Below are 25662 nucleotides of genomic sequence, written 5' to 3'. Positions count from 1 at the left end.
CTTCAAGAATGTATCAGTCTGTAGTGGAAGGAAGGCGGGGTAGGGGTCGGCCTAGGAAAGGTTGGAGGGAGGGGGTACAGGAGGTTTTGTGTGTGAGGGGCTTGGACTTCCAGCAGGCATGCGTGAGCGTGTTTGATAGGAGTGAATGGAGACAAATGGTTTTTAATACTTGACGTGCTGTTGGAGTGTGAGCAAAGTAACATTTATGAAGGGGTTCAGGGAAACCGGCAGGCCGGACTTGAGTCCTGGAGATGGGAAGTACAGTGCCTGCACTCTGAAGGAGGGGTGTTAATGTTGCAGTTTAAAAACTGTAGTGTAAAGCACCCTTCTGGCAAGACAGTGATGGAGTGAATGATGGTGAAAGTTTTTATTTTTCGGGCCACCCTGCCTTGGTGGGAATCGGCCAGTGTGATAATAAAAAAAAAATGTATGGATATGTAATTTGTACATACAATACAGAACACTCAATGATTTTAATAAAGTGTGAGTTTTTACCTCATTATCCTGCAGTGTGAAATAAAACTTTAATGTCTCCAAACCTGTGAAAGAAAGTCTTGTAAGGAAAAATTAGCAAATATTTTATTTCATAAAAAATACAGAAATTCTGGCATTATGAGGTTAATAAACAAAATACCTATCAATTCTATGAAGTAGAGTACGTAATTAGTACAACTCATACAAACACAGTTGTATAGGTGCAGAGATCAGCTCAAACTGTCAATACACCACTACCAAATGACAACTGCATGTCTGATTACTTTGGTCATTTTTTGACCAAATGTATTTATTTCTTTGTGGATGATCATTTTGTGCATGTGTGGCATGGTAATTACTGAAAATAAATGTCAAGAAAGGTTTTCCTACATTCTGACAATGTGTTATGCAGTGAGGCCTCATAATACTGTACTATTTTTCACATTTTGTTTTTTATATTACTGGATCAGAGACTGTCAGAGGATGTTAATATCTGGATCCACCACAACAAACATAACAGAAGTTATTCTTGTGGCTTCATGAATTTAATTTTCTTGTTAATGTGTGCCTCATTATTTTCGGACATCTTGATGTCTCTATCATCGTCATAAAAGCCACCTTGCTCTGGGCTCCTGAAGTTCCCTCCTCTTTTGCCTCTTCCCCTGAAGTTCCCTCTGCTTTTGCCTCTTCCCCTGAAGTTCCCACCTCTTCCACTCCTTCCCCTGAAATTCCCTCCTCTTCTGCCCCTGCCTCTAAAATTATCTCCACCATGATTATTACCCTGGAAGCTACCTACTCTATGGTGACCACCGCTGAAGTTGCCACTGTCTTTACTTTTATCCCGAAAAATGGGTCTAGTTAGATTTTTAATACCAGCAGGTTTGGCTTGATCGTGCTCACTGCTTCGCTTTCTTTCACTGTTCTGCTTGCCATGAGTCCTCTCAATGACACCATCATGTGTGTCATCATAATCATCTTTCTCTGTAGCTATGTCGTCTAGTTGGTCACTCTTCCTCTTTCTGTGCTTATTGGTTGGACGATAAACCTGTGCCATTTCCTCTGCAGTTACATCAGTGTCCATCTCACCGACTTTTTGTGGTGGTAAAGCCCTGGGAAGAAAAATTTGACCTTAAACACTGATCATACACACTATATTATAATCCCTCCCCAAATTGTATTTCATGAAGTGCTCAACCCATATGTCATTCAACTGCCAGATCAACTAGGCTGTGATGGATATGTGGACCAGTGGGCCACCAGCAGCAACAGCTTGGTTGATCAGGCAAGCACCAGATGAGCCTGGCTTAAAGCTGGACTCCAGGAGTATAAAAACTCTTGAAACCATCAAAGGTACTTCTGTCCACTTATTGTAGCCACTCTTAGTGATTTTAATGTGTACCTGTATGCTAGCACAGTGTGTAAGCTTACTTAGGTACAGGTACACATAAGTATAATTATCAGAGTACAGTAGGGCCCCGCTTTACGGTGTTTCACTTTACGGCATTCTGCTAATACGATCATTTCAAATTATGACCAAAACTCTCTATACGGCTCCCCCTACCTGACTTTCTAATACGGTCACTGTGCCCCACCCGGTTTGTTTATATTCTCCGTGAGATCCTTAAGCACTAAGTCTCTCCATTATGTCTAGAAACTCCAAAATTTCAAGTGTTTTCAAGTTATTTCATATTTTATATATACTTTGATAATTATACTTATGTATACCTGTACCTAAATAAACTTACACAGTGTGCTGGCATGCCGGTACACATTAAAATCAGTAAGAGTGTCTTATGTCTCGATACACCATATTAATAATAATAATAATAATAATAATAATAATAATAATAATAATAATAATAATAATAATCACCGAGTCTCAATAAATGTCGTATATTAAGTTAATATACACATTTTCATTAATCCATCTATGATATTTTTTCAAAATTATATAATAAACACGATACATAATACATAAAGATGATAAATATACCCCACAGTAGAATAAATAAACAAATATGAGATGTGGTAGCCAGACGACTTGTACGAGTTATGCCATATTAGTAATGATGATGATGATGATAATAATAATCACCGAGTCTCATTAAATGTCATATATTACGTTAATATACACATTTTCATTAATCCTTCTATGATATTTTTTTCAAAATTTTATAATAAACACGATACATAACATATAAAGATGATAAATACACCCCACAGCAGAATAATAAACATAAATATGAGATGTGGTAGCCAGACAACCTGTATGAGTGATGGCAAGAATAACATAAGAGAAAATGTGTTACTGGGGGTAACTGTAGAAAATTATTCCCTTCGTAAGTAAGTTTATTCAGGTATACACAAATACAGTCACATACAGTCACCCAATTTGTGTTATCTTCCCAGATTTCCCTTTCACAATTTATTACTTGTTAATAGGATGCTTACTCTTTAATAATTTCTGTATTACCATTTATTCCTACTTAAGCACTGTTATAGTTCTTCTACAATCTTACCTAATTTTCCCTCTGCTCCTAAACTACAAATAACAAACTAGTGTATGCTTCTACTACATTACAGTGCAATTCCTTGTACCATTTTCCACTAGCTAGTATCAACTACCTCAAATAATATTTCTTTAGCGATATTAATTGCTCAAAGTTTGTTATCAGGCAAATCCTACTCTCAGATTAATTTCATATCATAGTGTCAATCTATTTAAATGTTGTTTCTTCACCACTACTTAATTTAGTCCCTTTTTACATTTCTCCTGAAATAATTCTCTATAAAGCAATACACTGTACTGCCCTTTATTCAGTAATTGCTATACTCCTAGTTCTAACAATAATTAAAGAGCAACTCTCAGGAGATTTAATATTTTTTTCCCTCTTGTCCATATAGTCACATTTATTAAAATACTCCAGGTGCTACTGACTACCTCAGGTGCTACTGACTACCTCAGGTGCTACTGATTTTGTTTTAATACATTCTTGTTTTTAATACATTCTTTTATTATTATATTCACTAGCCCCTTTATTCTAGCTGTTAATATCTACCGTAGTTCATAAACTCATATTTGTTGAAAAAATTAAGGTGCTATTAGATGCTTAAGTGTATAACTGAATTATCTGTAATAGTCCCTTTTTCTTTCAAATTTTTACAAGGTTCAGAATAATTACAGAGTCTTATTCATAAGTCCAGGTGCTATTGACTACCTCAGGTGCTACTGATTTTGTTTTTAATACATTCATTTATTATTATATCCACTAGTTCCTTTGTTCTAGCTGTAAATATCTACCATAGTTCACAAACTCACGTTTGTTAAAATAATTAAGGTGCTATTAGATGCTTAATTATTTAACTGAATTATTTGTACTGTAATAATCCCTTTTTCTTTTAATTTTGTACAAGATTTAGAATAATTACAGAGTCTTATTCATAAGTCTAGTTGTAGATTAAATATAACTCTTATATTATTTTACTCAGAAAATCTCTAGTTTGTAAAATTACTCTCATCCTATGATTACAGACATAGATCCTGATGTAAACTTTTTACTAAATGAAATACACGAATCATACAGTAACTAATTACTACACAGCAGACCAAGCAAAGACATTACTCAGTGCAAACAATAACATAACCATCTTTACCTACAATATCAGATCCTTGAGCAAACATTATGATGACCTCACAGCATTACTCAATTCCCTTCAATCTAAATTATCAATCATTACACTCTCAGAAACCTGGCTTAAGCCTGATATTACAGATGTCTATACTATTCCTGGCTACATGGCCATACACAACTGTAGAACAGACCAGCAAGGGGGAGGAACAGCTATATACTACACAAATCAACTCAAATGCATCAAAAATCTTGCACAAGGGATGAACATGGAGAATATATCATAGCCAAATTTAAATCAAAAGACCTGCAAAAACCCCTCACAGTTATAAACATCTACAGAGTACCACAGTCAAACATTTATCACTTTAGTGAAAAACTAGGAAACATGATTACTGATGCACACATGAATAAAGACCACCTACTACTAACAGATTTCAACATAAACATACTACACGACCAGGACCCACAAGTAACCGAATTCACAAACACAATGAGTAACTGCCTGTTGCTACCAGCAATATCTAAACCTACAAGAATCACTGAGACAAGCATCTCCTTAATAGACCACATCTGGACAAACACCATATCCCCTTTAAAATCAGACATAATCACAGACAACACTACAGACCACTACCCAACCTTTCTCATAACTAATATGGGCAAACTGCCACAAGACATCACTAAAGTAACCTTCAGACTACATAACGAGACAGCAGTTAACAACTTTATAGCAGCTATGAATAACATCGATTGGAAAAATGAGATCGAAACACATACAGATATGAAAGAATGTATAAATAATTTTCTAAAAATAAGCCCAAAGCCTCTATAACAAACATTGCCCAAAAAAACTAAACAGATCACAGCAAAGAGACTGAATAACTCCTGGCTAACACCAAGCATCCTCAAATCCATTAACACAAAGTACAAATATGAAAAACATTATAGAATGGGCCAAATAACTAGAGAACAGTCTAAACGTTACTCGTCAGCACTTACCAGCCTGATAAGAAGATCTAAAAAATTGTATTATGAAAATAGATTACATAACATCAAAGGTGATATGAAAAAAACCTGGAAAACTCTATCATCATTCCACCAATCGCTCCTCTTCCCTCCTGCACCCACTTTCCTGTAACCACAAACTTCTGCTGAACACTTTAACACTACATTTTTAAACCTACCCCATACCTCTTCGACCCCATTGCCTATGCTCTCATTAGCCCATCTATCCTCCAATAGCTGTTTATATCTTACCCTAACTGCCTCCTCTTTTAGTTTATAAACCTTCACCTCTCTCTTCCCTGATGCTTCTATTTTCCTTGTATCCCATCTACCTTTTACTCTCAGTGTAGCTACAACTAAAAAGTGATCTGATATATCTGTGGCCCCTCTATAAACACGTACATCCTGAAGTCTACTCAATAGTCTTTTATCTACCAATACATAATCCAACAAACTACTGTCATTTCGCCCTACATCATATATTGTATACTTATTTAACCTTTAACCACTAAGCTATCTGTGATGTACTAGTATACATACATGGTACCTACATCAATGATGTACTAGTATGCATAATACACAGCACTCTCAAATTTGCTGGGCTGAAATTTTAGACCAGATGTGCAATGTATATAAAAATTCCTGCCCCCCCCCCCACACACACACAGGGCATGATGGGAACAACTTCCCTCTCAGCTTTTGTAGCCATAGCTTTATGACATGAACTCCTTCACTCCCATCAGAAGTAACCATGGGTTTGAGAATATGAGCAAAGGATAAGACCATAATACCACATCAAACTCAGTCAACTCACAACCCACAACTGCAGCACCATACCACTGCAGTGATAAACAAATTTCATCTTTGTGACGAATGGTTCTGAAAGCCGACAAGTTAAAGAATTAAGATACTTATGCAACATATGGGAATCTTTACTGAAGAAACGTTTTGCCACACAGTGGCTTCATCAGTCTTATACAAAGCAGGAAGGTGTAAGGAGAAGAGGAGTTTGAGGTAATCAGTCCCTCAGCCTGGAATCGGTGTTCAGTCCATCAATCTTGTAGAAAGTACAGCACAGGGCCGAAGCAGTGGCTTATACGTATACTGTAGTCAGGTAGGACGAAGCAGGAGGAGGCGGAGTCATAGTGGAACCATCCACTAGTCTAAGTAGGTCTTCGTCCAAAGATTGGACAATCTTTGAAGAATTCTTTGTATCAAGATCCCATGATGATGCAGTGTCTGACAGATGTGATGAATGGTTTTGAAAACCAACAAATTGAAGAATTAAGACACTTATGTAACATACGGGAATCTTTATTGAAGAAACGTTTCGTCACACAGTGGCTTCATCAGTTTTATACAAAGCAAGAAGGTATAAGGAGAGGAGGAGTTTCAGGTAATCAGTTCCTCAGCCTGGAGTTGATGTGTTCTGTCCATCAGTCTTGTAGAAAGTACAGCACAGGACCGTAGCAGTGGCTTATATACTGTAGTCAGGTGATGAAGCCACTGTGTGGCGAAACGTTTCTTCAATAAAGATTCCCATATGTTGCATAAGTGTCTTAATTCTTCAAATTACATCTTTTCCGTGGCCTGGTAATCACAATCAATACCTATCACTAATTCCTCCTTCTGGAGAGAAGATAAAGGCTCAGAGATGTATGCTTACATCATAGAAAGACCTCCACACTGCAAAGATACAAGATTTTTTGCAAATCTTGTGAGACACCACTGTGTCTTATTCCTTGTTCCACACACTGCGTGAATTTTAATAGCATCTATAGTCACTGTACATAGTGGACATATGTTAGAAATGGTCAAAAAAAAAAAAAAGACAGAAACGTACAAAAGCACAAGCAAAGATGACGATGATTTTGTCTGAATTAACCCAGAGGATTAGTAACCCAGGATAATCCTCCAATAAAATCAGGATGTCATCAGACTGTCTTATTATTGTCAATTGGGGTCCTTTAATTCTCTCCCCCAGGATGCAACTCGCACTAGTCACCTCACATACAGGTACCTACATACTATGTGAACTGGGTAAAAAGTGTAAGGAAACATGACCAATGTTTCTGCTCGTCCAAGGATCGAACCCTGGTCCCTCAAGAGTGCAAGTTGAAGCCACTATAAAGTGAGCCATAGGCACCCAGTGAGCCATAAGAATGGCTTTCCACAGTTTACTGGTTAACAGACCTTGCTCTAATTCACTTTGGATATATGGGACAAAATCTGCTGGGCCAACTGATTTAGGAATGAGAGACAAAATCTGTTGGTTACAGAATTGGCAGTTATTGTTATGCTCCTGGCAAAACAATCTTATCTTTGTCCACCACAATTATCATTACCAGCCACCCATTCTCCCTTCTTATTAGTTTGCTAAATTAAGGATTTACTATGATAAATTAGACACATGTGCAACTCTTGGGTATCTTTATTGAGGAAACGTTTCGCCACACAGTGGCTTCATCAGTCCATACATAGGAGAAACTTGAAGAACAGGAGGAGAATGAGGTAATCAGTCCCTCAACCTTGAGTCGATGTGTTCAGTCCATCAATCCTGTTCTTCAAGTTTCTCCTATGCATGGACTGATGAAGCCACTGTGTGGCAAAACGTTTCCTCAATAAAGATACCCAAGAGTTGCACATGTGTCTAATTTATCAACATGTCGGTTCTCTGAACCATTCATCTACAAAGGATTTACTATGTTTTTTAACACACACCAGCTGTCCTCAAAAAGGAAATCTATTCACTCAACTGTGATGTCTTGTCAAGACATAAACAGACATTGCCATTCAAATGACCTTCCAAACTGTACCATCCCTATCCTTCAATCAGTATTTCTCACCTCCAAGGCTCAAGTCCCAATAACCTATTTCCCCAAAATCCCTTCATAAATGTTACCCTGCTCCCACTTCAGCAGCACGTTTCACCATAAAAACCACTACTTTCTTAAGAAGCAAGGTAAGCAATGCTTACCTTGTTTCTTAGGATTACACACCACTGCCAGTAAGTCAATTTAACAAGAAACAGGCTTGGTAAGTGCACATAAATTTTTCTAAAAAAAAAAAAAAAAAAAAAAAAAAAAAAAAAAAAAAAAAAAAAAAAAAAAAAAAAAAAAAAAAAAAAAAAAATTAGATTCTCCCTCTTAGTTCCTCTTGAATCTTACTGATTAATTTTATCCTTATCTGCTATTCATTGCCTTAATAAATAATTTGACAGGTTGGTCCACATGTTACTCTCTGAAAAAAATACTCCTTTCAGTTTCAAATCTTGAATCACTTTATCTTGTGGCAGTTTCTATATAATCATTTATTGTTATTCATTCCTCCTATGATAGATCTTGTTGAACTGACATGTACTTGAAGGCTTCTTGTTTCATGTCCCTAGCTCTCTTTAATATGCTTTCTTGAGTTCTATATCTACTCGATACTGTCTTCCATAAGTGCTCAGTGCTCTTTCCACTTTAAATGTCATTAATCACTTTACAAAGTGTAAATAATATACGTATATTAATTTTAGTTCTTAGTGAAATGAGCAAGTATGCAAGAACAGGTATTTTTTTTAAGGTCCCACCATACAGGTCTATATTAGGTACATACATCTATAACAACCAATAATTTCAATATCCTCAAAATATATACAAAAATATAACAGAAAGAATAACTTACTCTTTGACCTTGTATATTCCTGTCAATCTGCCTTCATTTAATTTCTCAATGTCTTGGTCCATTCCCCCAAAGGATAAACGACATGGCAAGAAGTCCATGCAGTCATAGTAAGAGTTAACCATTAGAATCCGGTCTCTGTAAATATTATTATTAGAGTTAAAAATCATATTTTTTTCATCTTAAATTATCATTATTATATTTTTAAATTATACATTAAAACATAATTATTTATGCTGTAATAAAACAAATGCCTTTTTATTAAAAGTGGAAGGGCATTTCAATGCTACACATGAATTCTATACTGTACTCTGTTCACATCTCATTCGCACACTTACCAGCAGGCAAGATCTCTTATCAAAAAATGACCATTATACACAGGCAGGTTTCAGGACCTAGAACACTTGGATAAGGTATCGATGCATTATCCACTCATGAAATTCGCAAAACCATGAACTTAAACATATGCCATTATCAGGAACCCACATACAACATGTTATAAGAACATAAGAAAGAAGGAACACTGCAACAGGCCTACTGACCCATGCGGAGCAGGTCCATGTCCCCCCCTCCTGGATTAGACCAATGACCCACCCCCAGATTATCCCAATGACCCACCCAGTCTGGTCATCCCCACTCAAGGATGGAGCACTCTACCATACCCAGCAGCACAAGCTAGTCAGGTCCAACTCACACCCACCCACACCAACTCATGTATTTATCTAACCTATTTTTAAAACTACACAACATTTTAGCCTCAATAACTGTACTCGGGAGCTTGTTCCACTCATCCACAACTCTATTACCAAACCAGTGCTTTCCTATATCCTTCCTGAATCTGAATTTTTCCAACTTGAAACCATTGCTGCGAGTCCTGTCTTGGCTGGAAATTTTCAGCACACTATTTACATCCCCTTTATTTATTCCTGTTTTCCATTTATACACCTCGATCATATCCCCCCTTATTCTATGCCTTTCGAGAGAGAGTGCAGATTCAGGGCCCTCAGTCTATCCTCATAGGGAAGATTTCTGATACATGGGATCATCTTTGTCATCCTCCTCTGTACGTTTTCCAGAGCATTTATATCCATTCTGTAATACGGTGACCAGAACTGAGCAGCATAGTCTAAATGAGGCCTAACCAAGGATATATAGAGTTAAGAACAACCTGAGGACTTCTATTATTTATACTTCTAGATATGAAGCCAAGAATTCTGTAAGCTTTATTGCGAACACTAATGCACTGTTGTCTTGGTTTTAGGTTACTGCTAACCAGAACTCCTAAATCCTTTTCGCAATCGGTAGTATTAAGATTTACATTATTTAGTTTATATGTGGCATGGTTATTTAACTGTCCAACATTTAGAACTTTGCATTTGTCAATATTAAACTGCATCTGCCACTTCTCCGACCATTGCGTCAGTCTATTCAAATCATCCTGGAGTGCTCTAATGTCCTCATTAGAATGAATTGGATGGCCTATTTTGGTGTCATCAGCAAATTTGCTTATGTCGCTATTTATTCCCTCATCTATGTCGTTTATGTAAATTGTGAACAACAACGGGCCCAACACTGACCCCTGAGGAACACCGCTTGTGACGTGCCCCCATTCTAATTTCTCCCCATTTATGCAAACTCTCTGCTGTCTATTTGTCAGCCATGCATCTACCCAGGAAAAAATTTCTCCTCCTATTGCGTGTGCCCTAAGTTTCCTCAATAGCCTCTGGTGTGGAACTCTTATCAAAAGCCTTACTGAAGTCCATATACACAATATCATATTCATTACCATGACCATGTATGTCTATTATATATCACCTTTTATATTACACTAAAACTAAGAACTGCACATTTTCTACTAATAATATGCTTGTCAACAAAGGTTAATGACCCTTATTTCTCCCACTGAAATACAGGTTCTGTATGTGCAAAGCCATCATCCACAAGCTTCTCAAAGACTGCCTCCCTTGCAGACACAGAAGGGGGTTACTATAGGTGTTATCTCAGTACTTTATTTTGATTTTAAATTTGACTAAGCTGGTAAGTACAGTGGAACCTCTACTTGCGAGCGTGTCCATGTGCGAGTTTTTATAAATACGAGCAGTTGATGGGTCAATTTTTTGCTTCCATACGCGAGCAAAATTTCCACAAGCGAGCAGACCTCAGACAGGTTCCTTGACACTGGTGAGGGGCTCTTGCTCTTTATCTCGAGAATTGTATCTCATTTGTTTGTTGGACTATCTTATTGAAACTTGGGCAATGTATGATGGAAAGATGCTTCTTAACCCTTTGAGGGTCGACAGGCCCTCTCCGAGACTCGTTCTCAGGGTCGGCCAAATTTAAAAAAAAAAAAAATAATTTTTTCTTATGAAAAGATAGAGAATCTTTTCCCAATCATAATGACACCAAAAATATGAAATTTGATGGAAAACTTATGGAATTATGCTCTCGCGAAGTTAGCGGTCTTGACGATGTTTACGGATCGGCGATTTTGCCCACTTTGAGCCCCATTTTCAGCCAGCTCCACTGTACTAGTCGACAAAAAACATGAATATTTCGCTAGAACTCCATATTTTCTATTGAATGAATGCAATAAACCACCCATTTACCAATTTCAACTATCCAGTTCAGTGGTCAGAATTTAGCAATTTTGCCAATTTCACACAAATTTCAAAAGATGCCAATTTCCGAATACGGTCCAGAACAAACAAGAAATACATTCCTGGCACTAAAATGACATTTCCTCTGTTCATTAGTCACGTCTCAAGGCCCCTCTTACATTCTTTTGCTTTCCACTTTGAATTTTTATTCTCACAAAAAATAGAAGGTTTACTGTTATGCAGACTACTGCATTAGTGTAAAAAATGGTATGAATCATATTGGCGCACTTGCAAAAGAATATTAGACTCACCAGTTGACGTGTATTGGACGCTTGGCATGATTTGTTTACTTTTGAACTTTGGTAAAAATCAAACATTTCTGCTACTTTGAGCTCAATTTCAAGGTACTTTTCATTGTAAAACCAGTCAAGATCATCTCAATTTCTATGATATGCCTTCCATTCTATAAAATGAGACCAAGAAAACTAGAATACAACAATAAATACCATACGAAAATACAGTGCAAAGTCGCTGTTTTATTCCAAAAAAACGGTCAAAGTTTTTTTTTTCTCATTATGCACTGTGTGCTGCAGGATTTTTTTTATACCGTGCACACTGACCACATAGACCCATTCTTTCATATTGAGGCCTACCAGCTTTCTCCCACTAGATTTGAGGGCGCTAGAATTTAGGAGTACTAGTACGTCAAAAACCCTGGGTCGTAAGCCGTAGTAGTACGTCCGAAACCCTCAAAGGGTTAATGTACACCAAAAATGAAAGAAATCTAAGCATAAATAATGGAGTTCACTTCTTAGCAATTAGCCACCCCTTAGCGGTATATTCATATGGTTTTTATGGTTGTATTCTCGTTTTTTTGGTCTCATTTGATAAAATGGAAGATATATTACAGAAATAGATGTGATTTTGATTGCTTTCACAACGAAAAGTACCTTGAAATTGAGCTCAACGTAGAAGAAATGGTCCATTGCGTGGCTATGTTTAAGAGTAAACAAATTATGTCACTGTCCATTCCAATATGCAGTCATGAATGGGTTGACATTATTTATACAATTATTGCAATAAGAAATAACAGTAAATCTTATATTTCTTGTGTGAATAAAAATTACAAATTATTTATATAATAATAATAATAATATGTAATAATAATAATAATAATAATAATAATAATAATAATAATAATAATAATAATAATAATAATATGTATAATAATAATAATACAATAATAATAATACATATGTATAATAATAATACATATATAATAATAATATGTATAATAATAATACATATATAATAATAATGTACTACATATAATAATTATAATAATAGATGGCTTCAAAAGGCCGTCACTAGATAGCAGTGTTTACCACAACAAAGAGGGAGCGGTTGTGGCCGCCTCCACCTGTTACATAATGACAGATTTTCTTCATTCTAGAGTAGACATCAGGTTTCTATGCGATTTATATTGTTTATTATTTCATATTAGAAGAACTGTGATAGATAAATAAGCTGTAGAGTTGATCATAGCAAAATATTCTAGTAGTATGTTGTCCTGTCTCCAGACAAACTCCTGTCGGCCGCCGACACCGCCCATACCACTACATGAATGACGTATTTTATTCATTCTAGAGTATATATCAGGTTTCTACGTTATTTACACTGTTATGTCATATTAGATGAACTGTGATAGATAAATAAGCCGTATAGATGATACTAGCAAAATTATTCATGAAGTATTTTGCCCAGTCTCCAGACAAACTCTCGTCCACCGCCGACACTGCCCATACCACTACATGAATGACATATTTTACTCATTTTAGAGTATGTATCAGATTTCTATGTTATTTATATTGTTTATTATGTCATATAAGATGAAGTGAGATGGATAAATAAGCCGTAGAGTTGATATTAGCGAAATTATTGAAGTACAGAATTCCATTGGAATGGATTAATTGCATTTCAATTAATTTAAATGAGGAAAATTTACTCTGCAAACGAGCAAATCCAGTTGCGAGCAAGGTCATGGAACAGATTAAACTTGCAAGTAGAGGTTCCACTGTATTTAAAGGGCTTTATAATTATAATAAAAAAGCAAAATGCCAAACCCTTCCACCTTGCGTACCCCTCCCCACACACACTGTTCAAAGAGGATGCTTCTCCTCTCTTGCTTAGAGAAAGGTCAATTCTACTTATTGTGGTATAGTGCCACCAGTTTTGAGAGTTGTTCTATACCCACAGTCCAGTCTGAGGCCTAGCTAGCTCTTCTGTTGATTGCCTGTTCAACCAAGATGTTGCTGTCTGTCCCACTGGCCAACATATCCACCACATGACTGATCTGGTCCTTGGCAGAGGTGATCCAGTTTGCTCTTGAAGGTTACAACAATTGTTCAGGCAATATTTCTGACATTTGTTAGAAGCATATTGGACTCCAGATGCTTGCAGAGCGTTCTCTTAAAATCAATCAATATCTCTCTCTCTCTATATCTATTTTTTTTTATTAGCACACTGCCCAATTCCCACCAAGGCAGGGTGGCCTGAAAAAGAAAAACTTTCACCATCATTCACTCCATCACTGTCTTGCCAGAAGGGTGCTTTACACTGCAGTTTTTTAAACTGCAACATTAACACCCCTCCTTCAGAGTGCAGGCACTGTACTTCCCATCTCCAGGACTCAAGTCCAGCCTGCCGGTTTCCCTGAATCCCTTCATAAATGTTACTTTGCTCACACTCCAACAGCACGTCAAGTATTAAAAACCATTTGTCTCCATTCACTCCTATCAAACACGCTCACGCATGCCCGCTGGAAGTCCAAGCCCCTCGCACACAAAACCTCCTTTACCCCCTCCCTCCAACCTTTCCTAGGCCAACCCCTACCCCACCTTCCTTCCACTACAGACTGATACACTCTTGAAGTCATTCTGTTTCGCTCCATTCTCTCTACATGTCTGAACCACCTCAACAACCCTTCCTCAGCCCTCTGGACAACAGTTTTGGTAATCCCGCACCTCCTCCTAACTTCCAAACTATGAATTCTCTGCATTATATTCACACCACACATTGCCCTCAGACATGACATCTCCACTGCCTCCAGCCTTCTCCTCGCTGCAACATTCATCACCCATGCTTCACACCCATACAAGAGCGTTGGTAAAACTATACTCTCATACATTCCCCTCTTTGCCTCCAAGGACAAAGTTCTTTGTCTCCACAGACTCCTAAGTGCACCGCTCACCCTTTTCTCCTCATCAATTCTATGATTCACCTCATCTTTCATAGACCCATCCGCTGACATGTCCACTCCCAAATATCTGAATACATTCACCTCCTCCATACTCTCTCCCTCCAATCTGATATCCAATCTTTCATCACCTAATCTTTTTGTTATCCTCATAACCTTACTCTTTCCTGTATTCCCTTTTAATTTTCTTCTTTTACATACCCTACCAAATTCATCCACCAACCTCTGCAACTTCTCTTCATAATCTCCCAAGAGCACAGTGTCATCAGCAAAGAGCAACTGTGACAACTCCCACTTTATGTGTGATTCTTTATCTTTTAACTCCACACCTTTTGCCAAGACCCTCGCATTTACTTCTCTTACTACCCCATCTATACATATATCAAACAACCACGATGACATCACACATCCCTGTCTAAGGCCTACTTTTACTGGGAATAATCTCCCTCTTTCCTACATACTTGAGCCTCACTATCCTGGTAAAAACTCTTCACTGCTTTCAGTAACCTACCTCTTATACCATACACCTGCAACATCTGCCACACTGCCCCCCTATCCACCTGGTCATATGCCTTTTCCAAATCCATAAATGCCACAAAAACCTCTAAATACTGTTCACTCATATGTTTCACTGTAAACACCTGGTCCACACACCCCCTACCTTTCCTAAAGCCTCCTTGTTCATCTGCTATCCTATTCTCCATCTTACTCTTAATTCTTTCAATAATAACTCTATCATACACTTTACCAGGAATACTCAACAGACCTTTTTTTTTTTTTTTCAACAAGTCGGCCGTCTCCCACCGAGGCAGGGTGACCCAAAAAGAAAATACTTTCATCATCATTCAACACTTTCACCTCACTCACACATAATCACTGTTTTTGCAGAGATGCTCAGAACACAACAGTTTAGAAGCCTATACGTATAAAGATACACAACATATCCCTCCAAACTGCTAATATCCCGAACCCCTCCTTTAGAGTGCAGGCACTGTACTTCCCATTTCCAGGACTCAAGTCCGGCTATATAAAAAAAACGGTTTTCCTGAATCCCTTCACTAAATATTACCCTGCTCACACTCCAACAGACTTATCCCCCTATAATTTTTGCACTCTCTTTTGTCTCCTTTGCCTTTATACAAAGGAACTATGCATGCTCTGTGCCAATCCCTAGGTACCTTACCCTCTTCCATACATTTATTAAATAATAGCACCAACCACTCCAAAACTATATCCTCACCTGCTTTTAACATTTCTATTTTTATCCCATCAATCCCAGCTGCCTTACCCCCTTTCATTTTACCTACTGCCTCACGAACTTCCCCCACACTCACAACTGACTCTTCCTCACTCCTACAAGATGTCATTCCTCCCTGCCCTATACATGAAATCACAGCTTCCCTATCTTCTTCAACATTTAACAATTCCTCAAAATATTACCTCCATCTTCCCAATACCTCTAACTCTCCATTTAATAACTCTCCTCTCCTATTTTTAACTGACAAACCCATTTGTTCTCTAGGCTTCCTCAACTTGTTTATCTCACTCCAAAACTTTTTCTTATTTTCAACAAAATTTGTTGATAACATCTCACCCACTGTCTCATTTGCTCTCTTTTTACATTGCTTCACCACTCTCTTAACCTCTCTCTTTTTCTCCATATATGTACTACTCTTCCCTCCTTGCATCACTTCTACTTTGTAAAAACTTCTCATATGCTAACTTTTTCTCCCTTACTACTCTCTTTACAACATCATTCCACCAATCGCTCCTCTTCCCTCCCACACCCACTTTCCTGTAACCACAAACTTCTGCTGAACACTCTAACACTACATTTTTAAACGTACCCCATACTTCTTCGACCCCATTGCCAATGCTCTCATTAGCCCATCTATCCTCCAAAAACTGTTTATATCTTACCCTAACTGCCTCCTCTTTTAGTTTATAAGCCTTCACCTCTCTCTTCCCTGATGCTTCTATTCTCCTTGTATCCCATCTACCTTTTACTCTCAGTGTAGCTAAAACTAAAAAGTGATCTGACATATCTGTGACCCCTCTATAAACATGTACATCCTGAAGTCTACTCAACGGTCTTTTATCTACCAATACATAATCCAACAAACTACTGTCATTTCGCCCTACATCATATCTTGTATACTTAGTTATCCTCTTTTTCTTAAAATATGTATTACCTATAACCAAACCCCTTTCTACACAAAGTTCAATCAAAGGGCTCCCATTATCATTTACACCTGGCACCCCAAACTTACCTACCACACCCTCTCTAAAAGTTTCTCCTACTTTAGCATTCAGGTCCCCTACCACAATTACTCTCTCACTTGGTTCAAAGGTTCTCTCTCTCTCTCTATATATATATATATATATATATATATCTCACATTTTTTATGCTAATATATAGGTTTGGAACTAAGCCCCAAAATATTTTCTGTGTACCTATATATTATTTGGAATCTATCTATCTCACCTTACAGAGTATGTTTCTGGTACTTTGAGGCATTCCCAGTATTATAAATACTACTTTATTGACTATGTAGGAAGTAAACAATATTCATCTCTTCCAGCTCTGATTTCTCTCCTGCCTTAAACAGAGCCATCAATACTGAATAGGACTCTAAATGAAAGAGTACCAGTGAAATGAACAGTGTCACCACTGGGATTATTTCTAGTTTTAAAAGTTCTTATCATCCACCCTAACTTTTTCTTTTGACTTTTGCAATATTTACCTTACTGTGTTCTCTAAATGGTAGATCAGCTGATATTATTATACCAAAGTCAAGTCATGTTTTCTTTCATTCCCTTTTGAGTGTGAGGAGTTGGAATTTGTCACCACTGAACTTCATGCTATTTTCTACTGCTCACTGGAAAACTTTCTTGATATCTGCTTACAAATTTTCTCTGTCTTCTATCAGGATGATTTTTGTGCTTATTTTTGCATTGCCCCCAAGAATAATATAAAGAGGTAGCTAGAGTTTTTGAGTAAGTCTGATAATAGGATGAGACAGTAACAATAGGTCTGTGCCAAGAGGTACTGAACTCTTCATCTCGTTAAGGGTAAATTTTGCTTTGTATTACCTGGAGTTTACCTGGAGAGAGTTCCGGGGGTCAACGCCCCCGTGGCCCGGTCTGTGACCAGGCCTCCTGGTGGATCAGAGCCTGATCAACCAGGCTGTTACTGCTGGCTGCACGCAAACCAATGTACGAGCCACAGCCCGGCTGATCAGGAACCGACTTTAGGTGCTTGTCCAGTGCCAGCTTGAAGACTGCCAGGGGTCTGTTGGTAATCCCCCTTATGTATGCTGGGAGGCAGTTGAACAGTCTCGGGCCCCTGACACTTATTGTATGGTCTCTTAACGTGCTAGTGACACCCCTGCTTTTCATTGGGGGGATGTTGCATCGTCTGCCAAGTCTTTTGCTTTCGTAGTGAGTGATTTTCGTGTGCAAGTTCGGTACTAGTCCCTCTAGGATTTTCCAGGTGTATATTATCATGTATCTCTCCTGCCTGTGTTCCAGGGAATACAGGTTCAGGAACCTCAAGCGCTCCCAGTAATTGAGGTGTTTTATCTCCGTTATGCGCGCCGTGAAGGTTCTCTGTACATTTTCTAGGTCAGCAATTTCACCTGCCTTGAAAGGTGCTGTTAGTGTGCAGCAATATTCCAGCCTAGATAGAACAAGTGACCTGAAGAGTGTCATCATGGGCTTGGCATCCCTCGTTTTGAAGGTTCTCATTATCCATCCTGTCATTTTTCTAGCAGATGCGATCGATACAATGTTATGGTCCTTGAAGGTGAGATCCTCTGACATGATCACTCCCAGGTCTTTGACGTTGGTGTTTCGCTCTATTTTGTGGCCAGAATTTGTTTTGTACTCTGATGAAGATTTAATTTCCTCGTGTTTACCATATCTGAGTAATTGAAATTTCTCATCGTTGAACTTCATATTGTTTTCTGCAGCCCACTGAAAGATTTGGTTGATGTCCGCCTGGAGCCTTGCAGTGTCTGCAATGTCATGCAGATTCGGGTGTCATCTGCAAAGGAAGACACGGTGCTGTGGCTGACATCCTTGTCTATGTCAGATATGAGGATGAGGAACAAGATGGGAGCGAGTACTGTGCCTTGTGGAACAGAGCTTTTCACCGTGCCTGCCTCGGACTTTACTCTGTTGACTACTACTCTCTGTGTTCTGTTAGTGAGGAAATTATAGATCCATCGACCGACTTTTCCTGTTATTCCTTTAGCACGCATTTTGTGAGCTATTACGCCATGGTCCCACTTGTCGAAGGCTTTTGCAAAGTCTGTATATATTACATCTGCATTCTTTTTGTCTTCTAGTGCATCTAGGACCTTGTCGTAGTGATCCAATAGTTGAGACAGACAGGAGCGACCTGTTCTAAACCCATGTTGCCCTGGGTTGTGTAACTGATGGGTTTCTAGATGGGTGGTGATCTTGCTTCTTAGGACTCTTTCAAAGATTTTTATGATATGGGATGTTAGTGCTATCGGTCTGTAGTTCTTTGCTGTTGCTTTACTGCCCCCTTTGTGGAGTGGGGCTATGTCTGTTGTTTTTAGTAACTGTGGGATGACCCCCGTGTCCATGCTCCCTCTCCATAGGATGGTAAAGGCTCGTGATAGGGGCTTCTTGCAGTTCTTGATGAACACGGAGTTCCATGAGTCTGGCCCTGGGGCAGAGTGCATGGGCATGTCATTTATCGCCTGTTCGAAGTCATTTGGTGTCAGGATAACATCAGATAAGCTTGTGTTAACCAAATTCTGTGGCTCTCATAAAAAATTCATTTTGATCTTCGACTCTCAGTCTGGTTAGTGGCTTGCTAAAAACTGAGTCATATTGGGACTTGAGTAGCTCACTCATTTCCTTGCTGTCATCTGTGTAGGACCCATCTTGTTTAAGTAAGGGCACAATACTGGACGTTGTTCTCGACTTTGATTTGGCATAGGAGAAGAAATACTCTGGGTTTCTTTCAATTTCATTTATGGCTTTTAGTTCTTCCCGCGATTCCTGACTCCTACAAGATTCCTTTAGCTTAAGTTCGATGTTTGCAATTTCTCTGATCAGTGTCTCCCTACGCATTTCAGATAGACTGACCTCTTTTAGCTGCTCTGTTATTCTTTTCCGTCGCCTGTAAAGAGAGCGCCTGTCTCTTTCTATTTTACATCTACTCCTCCTTTTTCTTAGAGGAATAAGTCTTGTGCATACATCGAGTGCCACCAAGTTAATCTGTTCTAGGCATAATTTGGGGTCTGTGTTGCTTAGTACATCTTCCCAGCTTATATCGGTTAGGACTTGATTTACTTGGTCCCACTTTATGTTTTTGTTATTGAAGTTGAATTTGGTGAATGCTCCCTCGTGACTAATCTCATTTTGTCGGTCTGGGGCTCTGCGCATACATGTCTGAACCTCAATTATGTTGTGATCTGAGTATATTGTTTTTGATATGGTGACATTTCTTATCAGATCATCATTGTTAGTGAAGATGAGGTCTAGTGTATTCTTCATTCTAGTAGGCTCTATTATTTGCTGGTTTAAATTGAATTTTGTGGAGAGATTTAAAAGCTCGTGTGAGTGTGAGTTTTCATCAGAGCTGCCTCCTGGTGTTATTACTGCAGCAATATTATTTGCTATATTCCTCCATTTTAGGTGCCTTAAGTTGAAATCCCCCAGGAGCAAGATGTTGGGTGCAGGAGCTGGAAGATTTTCCAGACAGTGGTCAATTTTTAACAGCTGTTCCTGGAATTGCTGGGATGTTGCATCCGGAGGCTTGTAGACTACCACAATGACTAGGTTTTGGTTCTCGACCTTTACTGCTAAAACTTCCACTACATCATTTGAGGCATTAAGCAGTTCTGTGCAAACAAGTGACTCTGCAATGTACAGGCCAACCCCCCCCCCCTTTTGCCTGTTCACTCTGTCACATCTGTACAGGTTGTAACCTGGGATCCATATTTCGTTGTCAAGGTGATCCTTCATGTGGGTCTCAGTGAAAGCCGCGAACATTGCCTTTGCCTCCGCAAGCAGTCCATGGATGAAAGGTATTTTGTTGTTTGTTGCTGGCTTTAGACCCTGTATATTTGCAAAGAAGAATGTCATCGGACTGGTGGTATTGTTGGTACTGGGGGGGATTTTTTTTTCGGCATTAGTATCTGTATCTGTTGGTTTGGAGTGGAGGCCATCGACTGTGGTTCCACTCCAGGAATGACTGGATTTGGTGTACAATTTCTGCCATTTCCTGCCAGTTTTTTTTCCTTCCTGGCACTAAAAAACCTCTCCCTCTTGAGTGGCTGTGGCTACCCAGGTTTTCCCATGGCCTGGATGTTTTGTATCTTTTTGTCCCCTTTAGATGGTGTGCCTGGCAATTTAAGTTATAGCACAGTCTTTCCTGTACTGAAGAGGTACACATTTCAGGGTGGAAAAGCTTACAGGAAGGGAGTTTGCATTTTCCTGTTGTCATATGGGCACGGCATTTTCTAGGGTGGTCATAGTTGCACGTCCCATCTGTTTTTCTAGATTTCCCATGTCTGCAGATACCAAGTGCATAGTATGTGCACAGGCTTGGTTTCCGTTTGCCTTGGGTTTCTGTGACTGTATTCCCTGTTGGTGCATGTTTACCTGTCTTATTCCTATCTTCCCTAGCACCAACAATGGAGCTCCCACCAGTTGTTTTTGGTAATATATCCTCACTATTGCTAGTGGAGTCCTCTTGTTTGCTATTTCCTGTTGTATTTCTTGTTTGCAATATTGGTTTTATCTTATCTTTGACTACACTTGTTTCCCCACTACGGCTCCTGTCCCCTATGAGGTCATTTATATGCATTCCTTCCTGCGTATAATTCCCGACTACCTGGACAAAATCTCCAGCTTCACCATTACTGTCTCCCAGGACAGCACCTCCAGCTTCACCATTACTGTCTCCCAGGACAGCATCTCCAACTTCACCATTACTGTCTCCCAGGACAGCATCTCCAGCTTCACCATTACTGTCTCCCAGGACAGCACCTCCAGCTTCACCATTTCTGTCTCCCAGGACAGCACCTCCAGCTTCACCATTACTGTCTCCCAGGACAGCACCTCCAGCTTCACCATTACTGTCTCCCAGGACAGCACCTCCAGCTTCACCATTACTGTCTCCCAGGACAGCACTATCAGCCCCACATTTACTGACTACCAGGACATCACCTCCAGCCTTACAGTTTCTGACTACATGGCCAGTATCAAGGGCAGTACCATTCAGCCCAGACTTTTTATGTTCCCATCTGTTGTAGAAAGCTTCCAGGTTGTCTATGAAAGCAGCTTTGATGTTATCCTCTTTTAATACCCTTGTGATTTTAGTCCACAGATTTATCTCCATTGGGCATACCCAAAAACACTTCCCTGTTTTAATACTGCTTGTAGCTAGTTCTTGGATATCTGCACAAGGGGCGTGACACCAATTTCCACAAAAATGACAATTTATCCATGTGGAAGCCCGTTTGTTTGATTTATTGCAGACTACACACAGCTTCATAATGATTTGAATGGTTGATTTACTGTGTAATTCTACTAGCAACCTCTTGAAAACTCTATTAATAACCTCTTTAAGTAAAGCTCTAGCTATCTGTATTTCTATTTCTAACTGTACTTTTATATCAGGACAGCTTACCGGAGTACGCTCCTGGAGTTTGTTTTATATTTATTGTTTGTGTTTATAAGGGTGCCTACAACCCCATCCGTTTACAGTTTGCTTTATTGTCCAACGAATCCGTTTGAAACCGGCCAAGGGTTCGACCAGTCGAGGGTTCGGTCCAGTCGAGGGTTCGGTCCAGTCGAGGGTTCGGAGCCAGTCTGATCTGATCAGTGGGTCACTTATTTAAAACATATTGGTCGGTGATTTGGGCTAACACATGAAGGATCTACTGGAAAATTCTTCCCGAGTAATATGTTATTTGATTGATACAAAAGTATAACTTGCGTGTTGAAGAAACCGGTGACTGCTGGCAACTCCTACAGTGACGAACGGTCGAGCCTCAACCCTTGTTTATCAATCGCTGTATCTAGCTTTTCTAGTTTTTCTTTTTGGCCTCCACCACAATAAATGCTATAAATAAGTAAGTAAGTAAGTAAGTTTATTCAGGTATACACAAATACAGTTACATAGAATTATCATACATAGCAGCATATGTGTAGAGAACCTAGGATAACCCAAAAAAGTCAGAGAGTGACTTATTTCCATTGGGGTCCTTTTACCTTATTATTATAGTATAAAGGTTATAATATTTTCTTATTATTCTACAATGAAGATAACATCTTATTATCATACTAAAAAGACTATCTGCTACACCAAGGTCATTAAGACTATCTACAATACGAGGGTCATTACAAGGAATAAGGTAAAATTTACACGTATGTTAGCTAAAAAATAGAAAATCATTCCCCTCCCTTTCTGTAGCTACATTCATCAGACACCTTTTGGCACTCTTCTTGAACTGGTTCACGCTATGACTGGCTTTGACATGTGCGGGTAGTCTGTTCCATTCCTTTATTGCTGTACAATAAAAGGTGTTTGAAGCCTGGCCACTGACTGTGGGTACTACAAAGTTGTGCTCTCTCCCCCTAGTACTATGATTGCTTTGGTTCCCAACCTTGACAAAATTGACAGCAAGATATTCTGGACATTGTTTGTGAGCAATTTTATAAACATGATTTAGCTTCAGTTGTTTTACTCTGTCTTCAACATTCAGCATATCCAACTGCTGTAATTCATCCTGGCCTACATGTTCTCTTGGTCCCAGCCCCAGGATGAATCTTACGATTTTGTTCTGGGTGATTTGCAGTCTATCTTTCAGTTTTTTTGTCAAGGCAGAGTACCAAGAAGAGCAAGCGTAATCCATATGGCATTGTATAAGGGCTAGACATAGGGTCCTGCGAGCCTCAGTAGGTAGACACTGTGCTTGTCTATACAGGAACTTCAGTTTGGCATTCGCTTTCTTTACTACACTGTTCCCTATCAATTCTCCTGACATGCATGGGTCAAAGGGGATTCCCAAATATTTTACTGATGAAACCAAAGTGATGGGCTCCCCATTACATTGAACATTAAAATTATTTACCCTTCTCAGTTTATGTTTCGTGCCAAAGAGAATGGCTTCAGTTTTCCCTAGGTGTAATGATAGTTTGTTGTCTACTAACCATTTGCTGCAGGACTCCAGTTCCAGTGTTAAAACATTAGCAATATCTTGTGGGTCTTTACCTGACACTAACAGAGCACTGTCATCTGCATACAGTAGGAGTTTGCACTTGACACTGATAGGCATATCATTGACATAACATAAGAATAATAAGGGACCCAGAATACTACCTTGGGGAACTCCACATGTTATCGGCAGGGGTTCTGATTCTGTTTTGTTGATTTTGACTATTTGTCTCCTGTTGCTAGGGTAGGACTTAAACCAGTCTACAGAACCTATACCAATAGCTTGAAGTTTATTACATAATATATTGTGGTTGACAGTATCGAAGGCCTTTTGCAGGTCTAAGGTTACCATGCCTATGAGGTTCCCCTTTGACATTTCAGTTCTCAGGTAATCCATCAGATTAATAAGGGAGGTGTCGGTTGAGTAGGATCTTCTAAAGCCCGATTGATAGCTATGGAGAATGTTGTTGTCATTAAGGTACTTAACTACTTGAGAATACACCGCCCTCTCTAGAATTTTAGATATTATACTGAGTATACTAACAGGCCTATAGTTGCTTACATCAGACCTACTATTTTTCTTGAAGATAGGAGTGACTCTGGCCTCCTTGAACCCCTCCGGTACTGTATTAGTGGTGATTGATAGATTTATTATGTGAGCAATAGGGATTGACAGTTCAGAAGCACCATCTTTTAGGAACTTAGACGGGATGTTATCAGGGCCTGTGCTCTTAGTTGGGTTTAACCTGCTTAGTTCTTTTTGAATAAAGTCATGAGATACACTTACTAGTTGACAACTGTTTGGGGTTACCCCTTTATTGGTATAGTATGTTTGAAACTTATCAGAGTCTGTGTTAAAGGTATTTGATGCAGCTGGTAGTTTACTTACTAGTGTTGATGCAACAGATGTGTAGTAGGAATTAAAGCAATTTGCCACCTTAGATGTTTCGTGGCATACCTCATTATCGATAGTGAGTACTATGTTAGACCTATCTACTGGCTTATGGCTATACCCCAACTGTTAGTTGTTGCCAGAGCTTTCTGGGGTTATGCTTATACTCTTCAATTTTTGAGCAGTAGTGCTTTGCCTTTGCTCCTTTTATAAGTCTCTGTACTCTGTTCCTCACCCTTTGGAATTCATTTAGTGCTGCAATATCCTGTCTGTTTGCTTTAAATCTTTTTAGCAGCTGGTCTCTGAATTTCATATTATCTAATATCTCAGTATTCATCCAGGTTTCAGTTCTTCGTTTAATCCTAACCTCTTTAACTGGTGCAATATTATCAAGGATGGTAGTGAACATTGTTTTGAATTTTTCCCAGGCATCGTTTACGTCCGTGCAACTTGTTATCTCTGTCCAGTCACAATTGTGTAGCCTCTTTACCAGTGTTTCTTTACTGTAGTTTCTAGTTGACCTCATTTTTATTGTCCTGTGTAGGCCTATCCTATCCCTAGTTATTTTCCTGGTGCAGTAAATGATGAAATGATCACTAAGACCTGTGGTAATGACGCCTGACTGACTAATGTTCTCAGAGCGGTTACAAAGTATGTGGTCAATTAGGGTGGCTGAGAACTGTGTGATCCGGGTTGGAGTATTAATTAGTTGAGTGTAACTATTTAATCCTAGAATTTGCTTATACCTTTTGCATAGCCCGTTATTTTGCTGTTGAAAACAGATATTAAAGTCGCCCAGTATTATTGTCTCGCAATTGTTTTCAACTCCGGACAAGACTCTGGAAAAGTCTTCTAAGAACTGGTCCTGGGTAGGAGGGCGGTAACTAGTTCCTACTAAGATGGGTTTGGTCTTAGGAAGCAGCACTTCAAACCAGAGA

At 38.9% G+C, this 25662-nt stretch overlaps 1 protein-coding gene across 1 annotated transcript in view; it reads right to left on the bottom strand.

The window, feature by feature from the left end:
- Nucleotides 1-561: 561 nt before the first annotated feature.
- The window catches only part of Mpp6 (M-phase phosphoprotein 6), a 36839-nt gene continuing 11738 nt past the window's right edge, over nt 562-25662 (bottom strand). Inside the window, exons 3-4 of the mRNA XM_070092181.1 lie at nt 8781-8915; nt 562-1583 (exon numbers count right to left, since the gene is read on the bottom strand). Coding sequence (XP_069948282.1) covers nt 998-1583; nt 8781-8915 — 721 coding nt within the window. The 3' untranslated portion in view covers nt 562-997. The remainder of the gene's footprint in view (nt 1584-8780; nt 8916-25662) is intronic.

This window comes from Cherax quadricarinatus, chromosome 38 (assembly GCF_038502225.1).
Source record: "Cherax quadricarinatus isolate ZL_2023a chromosome 38, ASM3850222v1, whole genome shotgun sequence".
NCBI classification, from domain to species: domain Eukaryota; kingdom Metazoa; phylum Arthropoda; class Malacostraca; order Decapoda; family Parastacidae; genus Cherax; species Cherax quadricarinatus.
This window is presented reverse-complemented; position numbering and strand designations above follow the sequence as displayed.